General features: G+C 43.1%; 1 protein-coding gene across 1 annotated transcript in view; it reads left to right on the top strand.

Annotated features, from left to right (window-relative positions):
• The window catches only part of Sorcs3 (sortilin related VPS10 domain containing receptor 3), a 568,351-nt gene that overhangs the window by 492,267 nt on the left and 58,836 nt on the right, over positions 1–17,248 (top strand). The window contains exon 14 of the mRNA XM_004866511.3: positions 4,801–4,908. Coding sequence (XP_004866568.2) covers positions 4,801–4,908 — 108 coding nt within the window. The remainder of the gene's footprint in view (positions 1–4,800; positions 4,909–17,248) is intronic.

Genomic DNA, 17,248 nt, shown 5'->3' with positions numbered 1-17,248 from the left:
TACCATCAATGTTTTCTCATGAAATGGTTCACTGATTTTGTCTCCTGCTTATGAGAGGTGAGCTTCTGAAACTCACTTGTTTCTTTATTACTAGTAGCTTCTAATTAAGCCACAATTTTCAAGGTAAACAAATAGCTAATTTTCAGAGGATGAAAGGTTAAGTAATCAGTGTTACTTTCTGTTGTAGATCTCAGACTGTTTTTGTATATATATATTTGCACAGAAAAAAGATACAAGCTTACCCATTCTCACACAAGGGTATAGTGGCTCTCAGATTTAAATCATAGCTACATTGCATTTCAGAGGAAATAGGAGTCATAATTGAAAAGCTGGGGAAGCTTTAGCCAGGCTAACAAGGCATGCTGTTTCCTACAAATTGAAATGATAGGTAGCTTGATAGGCATGAAGTCAAAACGGCATACAAATGAACCCGTCCACTTGTGACCATGTACACCTGGTTAAAACTTAAGTGTTACTGCAGGTAAGCCTTTCCTCCAGCATTACCCTTGTACCTTAGAAGCATTAGATGGGAATGCACAACAGACCCCCACTGAATACAGGGCTCCAGTGAAAACTCACAGTAGACAGGTGCCTTGTCCACATGTGGACTGGGGTGTGACTGTGTGCTCAGCCCTGACAAACTGTCAGTGTCTCCTTTCAGTGGGATGTTCCTGGAAACAAAGGAAAGCCTCACCTGGCATTTTGTGGTGCTTTGTTCCTCTGTAAATGGTGTGGACCTAGCATTTTGTTTTGTTCCTGAAAAACGTTCCCATGAAAACAATACTTTGAACTGATGCATGCTTCGAAGCAGTGAGAGCGTGTGCGGTTCTGAAGAGCTTCCAGGTGCCTAAAATCCTGCCAGTACATGGATTTGGATGGTAATCAAAAAGAGCAATATACCTCAGCCAAGGAAAGGATGTTGATTCACCATGACCATTCTATTTCCAAGCTGGAGACTTTCAGGAAGGACTCTGGTTGCTCTTTGAATATTCTACTCCTTTTAGTTTCTCTCATCTCCATCTCATAAAGCCATATACTTGACTAGTTCTCATGACATTAACTTGTGATTGTCAACGATGCCAGTTATCTTTTGGCTTAAACTTATAATTTCATTATAACTAATTTCATTAGTTAATCTTTCTTTCCTCATATGTAGAGATTTTCATTTCTATTAACCATTCTTCTCTAAGTTGGCCATACCTTATACGAGACTTCCAAATCTACACCCCAGGTATAATCTCAAATCTGGATCCATCCATTCAAAGGTCTCCTTGACAGTGTGAGGAAACACTGTTGGCAGTTTACATAGAGAAGTGAAAGTTGTCTTTCAAAGTTTGGATCAATTTGTATTTCTCCCATTTAAACTGGAAACAGAGTCCTTTATGACCTGGCTTCTGCCTCCTGTTCTGATTCCATTTCCTTCTGCTCATTTCCTTTCCATGAAGATACTCCACTGACCATCTTTCTGTTCTTCCTGTCGGACAGCTTCATTTCCCATTAGCTCTCTCCTCTGGAGTAGCTCTCCTCTTCATCCTTGCCTATGTTGTTCCTGATTATCACTCAGATCTCAGTTTAAATGTCACATTTCAGGCAGGGCTTTCTTAAATTGCTACTATGAAGTAGTCATGTGGTCATTAGCAAATCAGTTTAATTTTTCATGGCTCTTATTCTTATCTTTCTATCAATCTATTTGCATGTCGCCTGTGTCCTTAACCTGGAGTGTAAGTTTCATAGCTGTGAGGGATTCCCCTTTCCTTGATCTGGCTCTGTCCCTACAACTGGGGCCACTGCTGGCTCTGGCACATAGTAGGCACATAACTATTGATAAATGAAGTTTATTTTCTTTTGATTCCGTATTTCTGTCTTACCACTATTTGGAGGTCAATCAGAAGTTTACTCCTATCTCCCTGAGTACTGGTAACCCTACTGATTTCAGTATCACCTATGGACCTCATAAGGAATTCCTAGTTCCTCAGTCTTGGACATTAATGAGCTACTGATCCAAGGGAGGGGAATGAGGGTCTTTGGAGGATGTATTCAATATAGGTACCTCAGGAAAATTTCAGAGACCTAGTAATCACAAAGAATACTCTCAGGAACACCAGGCCCTCTGCACCCAAATGTCTGATAACCAAAAGATTAAGATTTCTGTTTTCATTTTGGAGTTTCTTTGGGAAGTTTTGAGAGAATCAAGGGCTATAAATTACTGACCCAAGGAAGTCACCCGTGGCCCAGTCCTGGGCTTCAGAGTTGTCCACTGACGAGAGGTGAGGGTCACAGGGGTCCTCACTGTGGGTCTGGAGCCTGTGCTATTTATGTCACCCTTGCGCTTCATTTCCATATGCTACTTCCTACCTGGACTTCAGCATTTCTCATCTGTTCTTTAGCCATCCCCTGAGCCCATTCTCCCCTCTGGCCCGTGATGCTGCCATTCTAGATGGACTCATATCGGACAGCATGTTCTTGGTCTTCTGAGTTTCTCTCGCCAGCTGGGCTTACCCTTACCTTGGAGCATTTGTCTTGATACTAGGAGGCAGTGATGGGCCCTCATTGTATGCCCGGTGGTATCCCCTTCTCACTGTCCTGTGCCCTGCTAATGCTGACAGTCAGACATGGACTCCTGTCCCTGGGATGCCGGCAACCTGCACTACAGCTTGCTGCTGATGCTAGTAATTGATATTGCTAAAACAGGCCAGAAAAATCTGAGAAGTAAACAAGGAAAAGGCCTTAGACTCATGTTGACTTCTGTCTATCAAGACAAAAACTAATTTATACAAAGTCACTAAAAAGAAAAAAAAACCCCTTAAACCCTTATCTCCTGTACTTACCAGACAAAGCCAACTAGTTAGTGGCCAGGGTATACTCTGAAATGATTCTGATTTCTTTGGGAGCCACTGGGCCACACATGCAGCAAGGTAAAGTTCATTCTCAATCCTGCCTTCATTTTCACATTTGAAAGGAAAAATCCACATCTATGAAAAGTGGTTCATATCTTCCCAGCTTTCTCCAAACTCAATTTAATGATTATTTAGCCTTCAGCCTTTTTTAGAGGTTGAAGTGACCAAGTCCCTAAAATTCGAAACAGATGCTAATAATTTCGAAACTCTTAAAGATGTTTATGATGGATTGTCTGCTTTTCATTTATGAGCATGAATCTAGGTAAACCAGAAATACAAAAACTGTCTGAGAGACTCCTTACTCTAGGTAAGGAGAGATTGGCTTTGTTATTGCTTTAAATCTATGAATTAGGAAAGAGTAGAGAAGACAGAAAAATAGAGAAGCAGGGAGCAGACAGTGGACCTAGCATGGGGTTATTAATGGGAGACAGACTACCACATCCGGTTTATGGACATCAGTTCAGTTACACTTGAAAGAGTGATTGCATGGGGATTTAGCTCAGTGGTTTCGCTGCCTGCTGTACAAGCACAAGGACCGGAGTTCAATCCCCAGTACAAAAAAAAAAGAGTGATTGCATGGATTGAGACAGCCCACCATCCCTTTCTCTTGTCGTGCATCCATTCATGTCGTACTTATGCTGTATCAACTCTGTGCCAGGTGCTCTGCAGCCTAACAGAATATAAAAATGAATGGTATGGTTCTTGAACTCCAAAAGGTCAGTCAGTTTCGGTGGCAGTCAGACATATTTTCTAAAAATATATATGTGCTACTCTAAAGGAAGAAACATTGTAATAAAAATACACATGTAAGGGGCCATTCTATGAATAAGACGCTTGGCTCCCAGAACTCTGAGTTTATAAACCTGAATAGAGGGAAGTCAAAAACAGTTATAAGTCATTACTCAGAACTGTGATAAAAGGCCTGCGTGTTGTAAGAATATCAACATGGGAGCGGGAGTCCAAACCCTAAATTGTGGAGTTAGGGAAGAGTTAAGGATCAGATGGGACAAGGGGCCGGAGATTTATCTCAGTGGTGCCATCGCCTGCCTCGAAAGCTCAAGGTCCCAAGTTCCATCCCCGGTATCAAAAACAACAACAAAAAAGAGTCAGAAGGGACAAGAAGGAGCACAGAAAATGAAGAAGTCAAAGCTGGCTTAAGACAGAAGCAGTTCCCACAATAGCTTCCCAGAAGAAATGGTCTATGGGGTGTATCGTCTAGCTGAGTCAAGGAACCCGGGGGAACTTGGAGCTATCCGGAGAGGAAAATCATGTGCCCGGAATTTCTCCAGTGCCCTCCACTCCCAGCAGCCTTTACAGAGGAGCCGGTTCTGCACCCTGGATAAACCTTCCTCTTACCCTTGGTCAGAGATGGAGCAGAGCTGCTCGGAACATCTCCGCCATCAAATAGCTGTTCCTCAAAACCCCTTAAATGCCACTGGGGAGGGGAAATCATCCCAACATCAGTCCCAAATAAGTAGGAAACTGCATTTTTTAAAAGTTTGATCTGAAAGACACACAACCCCCTTCCCATAGGGCACACACCGCAGTGCTCAATTTATCTGTGTCAGAAACTCTAAGGGCTGAATTGAACATGCTGTAAATTGAACCTCGGGTTCCATTCTGAGTACGTGAAACGTGACACACCGTCCACGAAGCCCTCCTGCGTGGGTTGTTTTTTCCAGTCTAATGTGCTGAAATATTTCTGCTGTCTCTGCCTGGGCCAGGAAATGTAGTTTTGATCCAATCTTATAATAATATAGGGAGATGTTGAAGATTAATACCTATTGATACCCAGACTGCCAGAGAGCAAGAGACCGAGGAAAATTTAATAAGCTGCAGAACAGTCGCCAAATGTGTGGCTTTATTTTCAGCGGACTTTTGCATGTGCTTGATTCCACCCCAGGGTGAGTTTTGACGAGGGCCGCTCCTGGGACAAGTATGGCTTCACTCCGCTTCCTCTTTTCGTGGATGGGGCTCTGGTGGAGGCAGGCGTGGACACCCACATCATCACGTGAGTACTTCTGCTGTGCTACAAAGGAGAGCCGAGACCTCAGTTCTACTTCCATGTGGGCCTCAGAGCTGGCCCCTGGTATCCTGCTCCTAAACATTTTATCTCTGGGCCAAGGTTTCCCCAGCTGTACAACGGAAATATTTATGCTTGTCCCCACCAACACAAAACAACGTCTGACAGGATGAGAGAGCCAGGCTCCTAATGGCACCATTATGATTTCTAGTGGAATTTGAAATATGAGGATGTATTCCCATTTATCCAAAACCCAAGCAAACAGAAAGTTAAGTCATGAGATTTATTTTTTTCCCCAGAACAATCTAGAAGAGGCAAGGGATAGAGACAAGGGACTAGACCAGCCAACATACTGAAATCAGGGACTGCTTCAAGAGAAGCTTCCAAAGTCTGTGTGTCTCCTACATGTCCACACACTTCAGATTTTTTGTGAAGCTTTCTTCTTTTCTTTGCAACAAGGCTAGATGCTTGGGGTATAGAATTTAAAACTATGAAAAAACTCCCAAATACTTTCTGATATCCATGAAAGCAACAACAATATTAATGTTTATTTGTGACTATTTTTATAATAGAATATGAAATTTTAGTGCCCTAACATTTGATTACCTGCATTTGTGTGTGCACTCGTACGTGTGGGGCGAGTGGTAATCCTCCAGCCAATACCGCGCCCACATTCCCACAGGTCCTGTTGACTGGGGCATTTTGCACCTTAATTCATTGCTGCACAGAATGAAGGGTTCCTTGCTGGGAAAGTGCTGTGGCCTGCACAGCAGGGTCTCAAGCCAGGGAGAGCAGTGGGAGATGAAGAAAATCGGAAAATATCAAGAAAGTAGGATACGTACCAAAATTATACTTGAAAGCTGGGACCAGGTGGAACCATAGCCTGGTGAGCTAATGGCAGCCTGGAGTTCGGGGCTCTTTATTTATAGTGTAAGACAAACAGGAAGAGAAGGCGGGGTAACTCTTGCCACGAGGCCCAAGTGGAGTAGGCTGACCGCAGCGCGATTGTCTCATGATCTGGGCATGCGCAGAAAGGGAACAAGGAAGGAGGGTGCAGGATGTAGCTGGCTCCCGGGGCTGTGCCATCCGGGGTCTGCAATCTTAGTCAAACAGACTGTGTCCCTTTGACTTACCTACTCGTAGGGAGGAGGAGAAGAAAGGGCCATCTTCAGGCTCAGCCATGGCAGGAAAGACCAAGGGACATTTATTTGCTCCTTTGTAGGATTGGCTCATGTTTAGTCAGTGCTCCACTCCTAGGAAGCATATCGGAGACAGTCAGCTGAAAAAGAGGACAGGTTTCTTTCGGCTCTTGGTTTGAGAAATTGGAGTCCATGGTCACCTGGCCCTGCCGGTTGGTTGCCCTGTGGGAAGGTGGCAGCCATAAGCAAAGAGGAAGAGAAAGAGGTGGGCTTCATGATCCCATCAAGGTCCCCATGCAGTGACCGAGCTTCTTCCCACTAGGCTCTACCTCTTTTGAAGGTTCCACCAACTGCACACATGTCAAGCTGAGGACAGCCTTCAATACCTGGACCTTTGGGGACACTCAGACTGTAGCAGCGTGGAGGGTTCAGAGCACGTACCTGTGTTTGGTGGTCTGTGAGGTCTTCTCACTCCGAAGGACCCTGCTCTGCTTTAAGCTTTTGTGCTCATGTATTTCTATGCACTCAGAATCAGTTCTTTGCTAATACTGATGGGTTTTGTGGAGGGACCAATATAGGGGCAAATAGCTAGTTGTTATCCTCTGCCATTTTCATGGGTGATCATATATGAAGAATCCTTTCCAAATGCAACTATATGGTTTTGACCAAATCTCAAAGTCTGGCCTCAAACTGCACTGCCCCTCACGCACACATAGCCAGCCTCACAACCAGAGGATTGGCCACTGCTTTGCACTTTCTGAGTGAAAGAAAGAATGCAGCCACAATGGTCAATGGAGATGGTGCAGGGACTGAAGGAAAAAACAAACTGACAGAGTAGCACTGGATCCCAGGGTGCAGTCAGCTGGACCTGAGCTAGGAGTCTGTGCAGGGTGGCTCTGGAGCAACCGTCCTCGGCTCGGCCTCTGGACCTGCATTTCTCCATTTGTAAAACCAAATCTCTCCATCTACTTTTTACTAAAATGTTGAGATTCTGAGAAATTGTTCCATTTGTATGAAATGAGGCAGGAGCTCTAAAAAGTCACTTAGGACAAGTGCCAGAAAGAGTGATTTTAAACTTTCTCCTTCATTTCCCTTGGAGTCTTCCACCTACTAGTGAAGTCTCCCCTGCTCTAAGGCAGTGAGCTCTGCCTTTGAAATACTTGATACTCATACGTGGGCATTTACTCTACGGTACACACTGGGTTGGACCCCAGCACCCCAGTCATAAATTGAAAGACAAGATGTCACCTCTTAGGAGGAGAGGCTATGGTCAACCCAGGAGATACGCTGCATTGGTAAGAGTTAGTTTTAGATATGCTGAGTTAATGATAAGACTTACTTGGGCCTGTTGTAAAATGTGAATAAAACTTACCTGTAGAACTTATTGCTCAGGAAGTGAGGCTGTGAATTTGAGCTTTGCCCAGTAATATTGTTCACTCTCTTAATGTACCCCCAAGTCAGAATTATCTAACCATATAAACTTCTGATTAAAATTTCCATATTTCAAAATAAGCTCTATTGTTCATCTATCATATTATTTTATTAATTTAGAATTAACAGCATTGTGAGCAAGTTTAGCTGCACAAACCATAGAATATTTAAGATATAGAATATTATTAGGACATAGATTCTAAAGCTTCATCATTTGGTAGATATACAGCATCAATATCAGCATTATAAGAGTCTTAGGTGTTCAACGGCTATATCATAACATAAATCTTATTTCTGAAATACAATTAACTTGGTAAATAAATGGATATATGTGTATACTTATATCTGTGTATACACACACACACACACGCACTCCTAAACACACACTACCCAGATGTTAGGGAGACACTGAGAGAAACTCCTAGAATCTAGGGTCTTGCCACAGTCTTTATAAAGTTATACTTTAAGACAAAAATTGTGGATGCTTGCTCTATGCCAGATAATGTTCCACATGAACAAATCAGAAAAAAACTCGCACCCTAAAAGAGTTTGTATGCTCTTAAGTTAAATTTGTAAGCAAATGACTGTCATGGAGCCCAGAACATTCTGCCAAGAGATTCAAAACTTTCTTATGTATTCAGGAAGTGAATGAAATATCAAGTATACCACCATCTTTTCCATGAGGTTGTCTGGCCATGAATGACTTTCTCAAAACTTTCCCCATCATTTACCTACACACTTGGCATCGGAGGAAAAGGTTCTACTTTTGTAGGACTGTCTCTGATATGCCCATTTAAGTATTGAGTTCTAGCATCTATAAAGTACATATATTAAAAATGTTGTATACGCCACTCTCTGGATAATTTCAAGCAGATGTGGTTGCTTACTTCATGCAAATCCATCTTGGCCCTAGAAACTTGGTCAACCATTCCCTGTTTTTGTGGGAAAGGGACTTAGTAGTCATCCTATCTTGTCCTCCTCTCATCTCATAGACAGATTTATCCTGCATTCTCTTGCATGGACCTTATTGGAACACACTGTTTGCTTCTCCTGGACCTTACTTTGTACAGCACATCAATCTCTACATAACCTGCTGTTCCCTAGAAAGTTGAAGGCCATAGTTTAATTCTGTGTTCATCTGATCGTAATGGTAATAATTTTTTCTCTACTTCATATGGAGTTTTGCTGGCCACATGGCATGAAGGAGACTGACCTCAGGGCCAAACCATTTACCGAGGAGGAGATAAGATAGCACTGCCTTTCTCTTTCCTCGCCACCAGGACGCACGGAGCTTGGCAGAGCATCTGCCCTCCCGGTGTCTGGTTGTCCAGGCGCTCTGAAGAACACAGCCTATTTATGTAAGGGATCAGGGTGGGAGGAGATATGTCTTCCTAGCGGTTGGAAGCATTCATCAAAACAAGTATAAACAATTTATGTTTCCTATTTTTAGCTTTTTGTTAGGTGAGAGTTTCTCTTGTGTGAAAACAATGCAGGTTTTGTGGGGATTCTTCAGACAGACAAAAAGATGAGCCCTGGAAGAGCCAGTTTCTGTCTCTGTTCTAAATTTGAAAGGACTTTTAAGCCTGGGTGGCCTACTAGGGATGATTAGAATTTTTCCTCTTGAGGTGGCAGCAGCAAAGATGATAGCAGGAGTTAAAAGTTACGTATATTCCTTAGGAACTACAAGAACAGTAAGTTCATTTGAGGACAAGGATGCTTGGCTTTGCCATTGAACTGAAAACTTCTTAATGAAATAGGCCATTGGGATTCTGAAAACTTAATTCTCTCTTCAGCTTAACTGGCCAGGGAGAAATGGGCCACAGTAAAGTCCGATTGCTTTTCCTTGTTGCCTTAATTTGGAGAATCTATACATATGCTGGACAGGAGACTGAGACAGGACGATCACAAGTTCAAGACCAGCTCAGGCACCTTAAGGAGATACTGTTTCAAAACAAAACTGTAAAAAGGGCCAGGGATGTAACTCAATGGTGAGCACTTGCCTAACATACGTGAGACCCTGGGATTAATCCCTATACCACCAAAAAGAAATTGAGTGAGCCTCTAACATGGGCCAGACCCTGTTAGAAGTATTAAAAATCTGAATACGATTCTTTCCCTTTATGGAGCTGTGTTAGATTGCTTGTTGATGGAACAAAATGCTTGACTTAGGCAATTTAAGGGAAGCAATGGCTTATTTGCTTTAACCAAGCTTTCAGAGGTTTCCGTACATGATTGGCTGGCTGGAAAGCAGAAACATGAAGGCAGAGGGTGTGGTGACGCAAAGCTGCTCACTTCCTGGCAGCCCGGAAGTAGAGCTCAAGGGATGAGCATGAGTGAGATATGCGCTCTCCAAAGTCCCGACCCCACGGACCCCTTCCTCCAACTGGGCACTGCCTCCTAAGGACACATCCGGCTCTGACCATTGCCTGTGAACTTCAGCTCCCCCACGATCCTACCAACTTTCCAGGAGTCTTTTACTCCAGCCAGGTTGACAGTAAAGATTAACAGGCCCAAGTCGACCATAGTCAGTCTGACAGCTGATCACCACTCCTTCAACCACACTTAATCTCCAGACGCAGACATCAGGAAGGTCATAATTCTGCCTAACATGATGCTACTATCTTGTAGACACCCAAATAATTCCTTCCCCAATCGCTTTTCAGTTATAGCAATGCACAGAATTTCAAGTCCAAAATCTCCTGTGAGACTCAAGCTCTTAGCTGTGATTTTTGTAGAAATCAAAATCAAGTTAAATATTCATGAAGTACAATGGCACAGGGTAAACATTCCTATTCCAAAAGGGAACAATAGGAGGGTAGAAAAGGCAAAGCAAGATGAAGCCCAGCCCAAAGTGAGATGAAACCCAGAGGGGAAGCATTACATCCTGTGGCTCCAGGTCAAGCACCTGGAGCATGTAGTGGTGAGATGTGGGTTCCAGAGAGCTCAGGCAGACCCAGCCCCCTGGCCTTGCCCATTCAGCCCTTCTGGCTTTGGGCACTGCTAGCAGATTTCCCACAGTCTTAACACCTGACTTCCCTGGGTCTTCATGTCACCTCCAGCTTCATTCCCACAGTTTTGCATAACTCCCCAGTAGGGGCACACTGCCTCATCTTCCTCAGAAATCTAGGTGGAAACCTCCATTATCCCACAACCCATGCATTTTACATGTCTGTAAAGTCAGCATTGCAGGGAGGATATCACGGTCTGCCCCCAGCTCAAACAGCACCCAGCTTGAACCTTGCCTGCATTGCCCTGTGAGTGGCTGGATGGCTGAGCACAGCAAAATGAATCCTCAGGAACCAGTTCCCTAGGCAGACCTTTTCAGATGCCAGAGCTCTCACCTCAAGTGAAAGGTTTATACTGTTGCACCACTGTGCCTGCAATGGATACGGTCTTGCTGTTTCCTGAGGTGTCTTAAAAAACATCTTTCTTCTTATCTCAGTTCAAAGTACTTGGCTTCTTCTAGTTTGTTTGTTTGTTATTTGGTACTAGGGATTGAACTCAGGACCTCAGGCTTGCCAGACAGGTGCTGTGCCACTGAGGTAAATCCCCAGCCCGTGGCTTATTTTGAATAGTGCTGATCTCTTCAGCCACCACATCTCTTTTGGCCCCAACTTTACATGTGCAGCTTTTTAGGCTAACATTTAAATTTTTCAGTTCTTTCCACTAAGCTCTTTGCTCCAAATTTTCACTATAAATTTGGCTAAAAGTAGGCAGTATCACCCATGGCACAGCCTGAGTGTTGGGCTGCCCATAAATTTCCTCTACTAGATCAATTAGTCCTCCACCTTTAAATTTGGCCTCACTCAAAGTCTTAAGACATGGGCAATTTTTTTTGGCCAGAGTATAACATGTATGGTCTCTAGTCCAGTTCCTGATAGAGTTCACATTCCCAGCTGAAACCTCCTGAGCCTGGCTTTTACTGTCCACATTCCTATCAGCATTCTGGTCTTCTGATCTCTGCCCAGAATTCCCCATAAATTGCTCCTTACAGCATTCTGTGCTTCACTGGCCCATATCTCCACGCCTTTCCAAACTATCCCCACAAACTTGTTCTAAAGGCTTCTGAGTCATGTGGTCAGGTAGTCACAGCAATGATCCCATTTCTCTGGTACCCATTCTCTATTGAACAGCTTTATGGTTTGGCTGGAACAAAATGCCTGACACACACAATTTAAAGGAGGAAATTGCTTGCCTCATGATTTCAGAAGTTTTAGTCCATGGTTGGCTGGCTCTAAGGCAGGAATATCCTGACAGAAAGGCTTAGTGGTGGCCAGGAAGCAGACCACAGCGGCAGAATGCCTGTGAGAGATGTACTCTCCAAAGTTGGCCCCCAGTGGCCCACCTCCTCCAATAGAGCACATTCAGCTGTGAAGATTGTGATTAACACTCAGATAAGTACAGTATCTCAATGATCCCATCCCCTCTCCAGATTACCTGTTAAGATAAACTAGCATGAGAGCTCTCAGGCCAGTATGGTGGGTCAAAGTGGGGATTTACTGACTATCAAGGAGCATGGTTCTTCAGCCAGGAGGTAAGGAAAAGAGAACAGAAAGCCCAATGATAGGCAATAAAATACAACTTCCAAGAAGGCAGGTATTTTTAATAGTTTTATTCACTAAAGTAAACTCAGGGCCTAAAAGGGGATTTGGCACAGAGTAGAAAGGCCATAATTATTTATTGAAGGAATGACTGTAAGCAAAAGGAAAAATAGAAAGGCAAGAACCGTGAAATGGTACAACTAGCTGTTAAGGGAGTGAGATCATTAAGGGCTTCTGGTCACCATTGGGGTTTCACCTTGTATCCAAAATGTGATTTTTTTTTTTAATCTGAAAATTGGATCCAAATCACCTCTCTCTTCAAAATCTATGGAGAGCATTCTATTGCCTGTAGGAAAGTCCAAACTGATAGATGGCCTACAAGGATCCATGCTGACCTCCTGTCTAGGCCCTGTCTCTGGTCCCCAAGATCTGACCTTCTCTGATATGTTGATGCCCTCCTGCCCCATGGCCTCTTCCTGGAATGTGTCTCCCTTCCCACATGAGCAAGCAAATATTCTGATGCTTCTCAGCTCAACCATCAGTTCTTGTCTTTCAGTTCCTTGGATCAGGTTGGGTCCTTACACTATATGCTATCTTGACAACATGTATTTTCTTCCTTTGCAACACTTTAGATAATAAAAATTAACAAAAATGACGTCAGTTTCTTAATATCTCCCCCTCAACCTTCACTTACCCTTAAGACAGACAGACAGATGCACATGAATGCATGTGGCCTACGTATACACACATATCGGTTTAAATTCCTTCTAGGGAAGATCTTCTCATATCTTGTCTCTTGAGTGTTATATATTACAAGGTGGTGCTAATACAGATAATTTAACAGTATACATGTATGGTGTGAATGAATTATTAAGTGAATGAATAAGCAAATAAATAATTGAGTGAATCTCAAAAACCTTACTTATGTTGTAATTGGCATGACTGCTATGGCGCATGGGTCCAGTATTTTAGGAGATTAATTCCAGATCCCCAGAGATTCTGAGGTGCTAGGCTCAGAACTCAGTAACTGCAAAGTATCGCAGTGGGGGGTAGGGGGGAATCAGAGTAGATGTCTTTCTGTGTAGGAGTATATATATGGGGGCTGTGAAATGCAGGGGTGGAATTGAGTGTGAGTATAAAAGGGCAGGTTCGCGGAGCGATTTCCTGTTTCCTCCTCCTTAAGAATCTCCCCAGTCTCACCCTGGGGCGCTGCTAAGGAATATGTGTGAGAGGGAGGGTCTCCAGAGTGGAGGTCTGAGATTTGCTTGCTTTTATTGCCCTTTTGGCTGCTGTCTTTTCACATGTTATTATTTCCACATCTCCCTGGTAACCTTGGCAGGCGCCATCTAGTCCAGCCTAATTCACAGCGAAATGTGACCGACCGTTCTTGTTACTTAAGGCTAAAGACAGTGCTGGATGATGGACAAGGTGGAGGGCCTATTGCAGTCTCAGGAAGTGGCTCAGAAGCTGATGAGATGCCCATGGCTTTACAGCACATGGCCCCACAGCACATGGCCCCATTGGTTCACTGTTTCTTGAAAGGTCACTTCCCCCAAAATAGCATTTTGAGGGAAACTCGTGTGTGTGTGTGTGTGTGTGTGTGTGTGTGTGTGTGTGTGCACGCATGCGCGCACATGCATGCTTGGCTCAGATGTAGAATCAGATAGAAAACCATTTTCCTACATCCTCAGAGCTACATTTGAAATTCTTTCCTAATATAAACTGTTTGAACCAATTGGCTGTGATTTAGGCGATCTTTCACAGGAGCCAAGAACCAGGGAGCTTCCAAGAAAAAATATCCCAGAAGGGAAAAGTGCAGCTTTCCTTGAAGAAAGCAGATACTTCTAGAAGTAAACGGGGTGGGGGTGGGGGGATCCTAAAGAGAGTTCAGTCGGATCTGTAAGAATCCAGCAAAGACTTTGCAGCCAATTTGTGTCTATTCATCACTCACTTTGTGCCAGGTATCACATTAATCAATTTCTCAAACTGAGTTTTATTGAAATCTTCCAACAAGCCTGCAGGGTAGGTAGGATTAGCATCATTGAGCAGATGAGGATGCTGAGACTCAGAGAAGTTAAATGTTCAACCCACATGCTGAGAAAGAGGCAGTATGAGAACGAGCATCTGAGCTAAACTTTGAGGAAAGCTTCTAGAATTCTCCAAGGTTTGTCCAATAAGGAACCACTCCAGCCTGTCGGGGGGAAAGTGGCAGGATGTTAGGTATTCACTAAGTATTGGTGAGTGCTCAGGGTGCTGCCCAATACATAGTCACAGCAGACCTATTTCAATTCACAATCTGTTTGAAAAAATATGTTGAAGACATGAAAAGACTAGGGAATAATTAAATGGTAAAGTATGGGACAAACTGTAGTTGCCAGTGGATATCAAAGAAGTAATTAAAGATACAGTAGCTACACAGGGCTTCGTGGTTGTGCAGAGAAGAGAGACAAAGGTGACTTCAGGACAGTGGCATAGTGTGAGAAAACATGGTAAGAGAGAGGTGATAAAATCTAGACGCCTTTAGTGAATTGGGTAGGATCAACTGTCTTTCTGATATAAATCCAATTTAAACTTTTTAAAAATTTTAATGTAATACAAATAGATGTTAATAAAGAACATATGAAAACAGTCCTATGAAAAAATAATTTTTGATAACAAAAATAGAGAATAACAATGGTAAATACACTATGTATCATGATCTTAAGAGAATATGTTTTCATTTGCTAATCTATACCTCAACTCATATAAATCCAACTTGGATGGACATAAACCTCAGATCCATTCCCCACCTTCACCCCTAGAAACTAATAGCCAAGGTGAAGGGAAGAGATAACATTCGCCCAAAAATGTATGCACACCTTAAAGCTGCAGGGGTTTACAAAGAAAGTAAAGACCTTCTCCCTGAAGAGCTGTGAGCACGTGCTCAGCAGGGAGCATGCTTTTAAGTCCAGCCTTAGCACAATGCCCAGGCCCAACCTAAGCCTTAAATGCATTGTTTAGCTTCTAGTAACTGCATCCAATAAAGTCCTTGGAAATGAACCAGAGCTGCTCCCATTGATCTGTTTTTCAGTTTTCTGTTGTTTGCTGGAAGAGCCTGCTTTTATTTTGCCTAAAATAAGTCACTTGAGTAATCAGCAAATCCACCAAAACTCCTAAGCCATTCCCTCTCAGGGTGCCTGCTTGATTCATAACCTTCAGCTCACCACCAGGCTTGCTGTCCGCCAGAAACCACTTGGAACTGTGCCAAGGAAAGCAGAGGTGGGGTGTGGGCCTGCAGGAGGCTTTCAGATAACACTGAGAGGTACTGGAGGCTGGCAGCAATCTGGAAGAAAAAGGCTTATTTTGACCAGCACACTGTTGTGTGGGCTCAGCAGGCGGGCGTCATGGTGGTGAGATCATGTGCTTTGAAAGTCCACTCCCCAGGGACAGCCCACAGCTGGCCAGTTCCATGTGTGTGATTTCAGCTGTCTTGAGTAACCTGCTTCTGCGCTGCGGCTTCCTCACCTGGATGTGTGTATGAAATGAAGTGCATTAAAGATATGGATAGTCTCCAAGGTCTGATGCTCAAAAAATCGTCTCCTATAGGGAAGAACTTTATCCAGCTATCGCAGGCATCGGCAGACATTTTCTGAAACACCACGCGGTAAAGGTTTTCGGTTTGCTGGCCACAGGGTTTCTATGAAATGACCCACACGTCCCAAACCAGTCTGGGAAAGCAGCCACAGGCAATATGTAGACCAAGGGGCATTTCAATAAAACTTCGTTTCTGAACGCAGATTGGAATTCCATGTGATTTTCACGTTTCATAAAACATAATTCTCCGTTTGCGTTTACACTCCTTTTAAAAAATTTAAAGACAGTGCTCAGCCCTGGGACACGCTGAATAGACGGCGGGCCACCTCTGGCCTCTGAACAAGAGTGCACACGAAGCCCTCTCCTGGTGCCCTGTTACAGGCGTGTCCATTTGAGCTTTTGATACAGTTTCTACACATGGCCCTTACCTAGAAACTGTTTCTCCCATTTTACCTCCTTACAAAGAATTGAAAAGATACAGTTTATGAAGTTTCCTCATTTCTTTCTAAAAGCCATATTATGAAAGTATAAATGCTACTTTAATACATGCACACATTTAATATATACATTTTGATGGGTTTGGACACATGCATGCATCTATTACTATCAACAAAGCCAAGGTACTAAACATACTCCCTAAAATTTGTTTTATGGGCTTTTTTGGTAAGGATTTTTAACATGAAATCTGTTTTCTGAACATATTTTAAGTGCACAATTCTGTATTGCTAACTATAGACTGTGTTTGTTGTATTATCCTGTTCTCTGGAGCTCATTCATCTTATATAACTGAAATTTATACCCATTAAGCAGCTCCTTATTCCACCCGCACCGGCCCCTGGCAGCCGCCCGTGTACTCTCTGCTTTATGAGTTTGTCTATTTTGGATGCCTGATACAATTGGAAACAGAGTTTTTGTTCTCCTGTGACTGAATGTTTCACTTAGCACAATGCCCTCTAGGTTCGTGTGTACATAGCCTTAAACCAGAAGTCTCCTCACTTCTTACCCAAGCCCGCCAGCCTGCCTGCCCTCAATCAGGAAGCCCTCCTCTATCCCCGCACCTCATATTCATTTCCCTTCATTGAATTCTTTTCATGAGCCCCACGGTCTGACTTACAGCTGTATTAGCTGGAGCAAAGTGGCAGGTCCTTGCCTTGGGGACAGTGCATGCTGTTGCCTGCTCTACCGCTTACCTGATAGACATGTGTCCACCCCATCACTTCTGCTCATCACTTGTTCATCAAAGATACCTTCCTGGTTCTTGTCTGATTCTGAATTTCTAATTCCACAGTTTAGATTCTACATCTACAATTTTATAAGTATTGTATTTTAGGGTTTCTTTGAATTGTAACAATACATAGAATATCATAAACAGCTGTGTACCCACTACCTGAAATTAACAAGAATTAACATGCTACTACATTTGATTCAGGCTTTAAAAGTAGTATCATCCATCTCAGACCCATTCTCCTTAATCATTCTACAGATCCCTCCAGAATGATACTTTTAATACTTATCCATAAAAATATATGTGGTATTGCTTTTATGTATATGTTTTGTTGGTATAAATGACATCATTCTCTTACGTGTTTCTTTCACTCAATATTATCTAATTTGGAATGTATCCACTTGGTTTAAGTGCTTTTA

This window comes from Heterocephalus glaber, unplaced genomic scaffold, assembly GCF_053883595.1.
Source record: "Heterocephalus glaber isolate CG9 unplaced genomic scaffold, H.glaber_assembly_v1.0 deba00001498, whole genome shotgun sequence".
NCBI classification, from domain to species: domain Eukaryota; kingdom Metazoa; phylum Chordata; class Mammalia; order Rodentia; family Bathyergidae; genus Heterocephalus; species Heterocephalus glaber.
The sequence above is the reverse complement of the archived record's forward strand: the minus strand, read 5'-3'. Positions and strand labels throughout refer to the sequence as shown.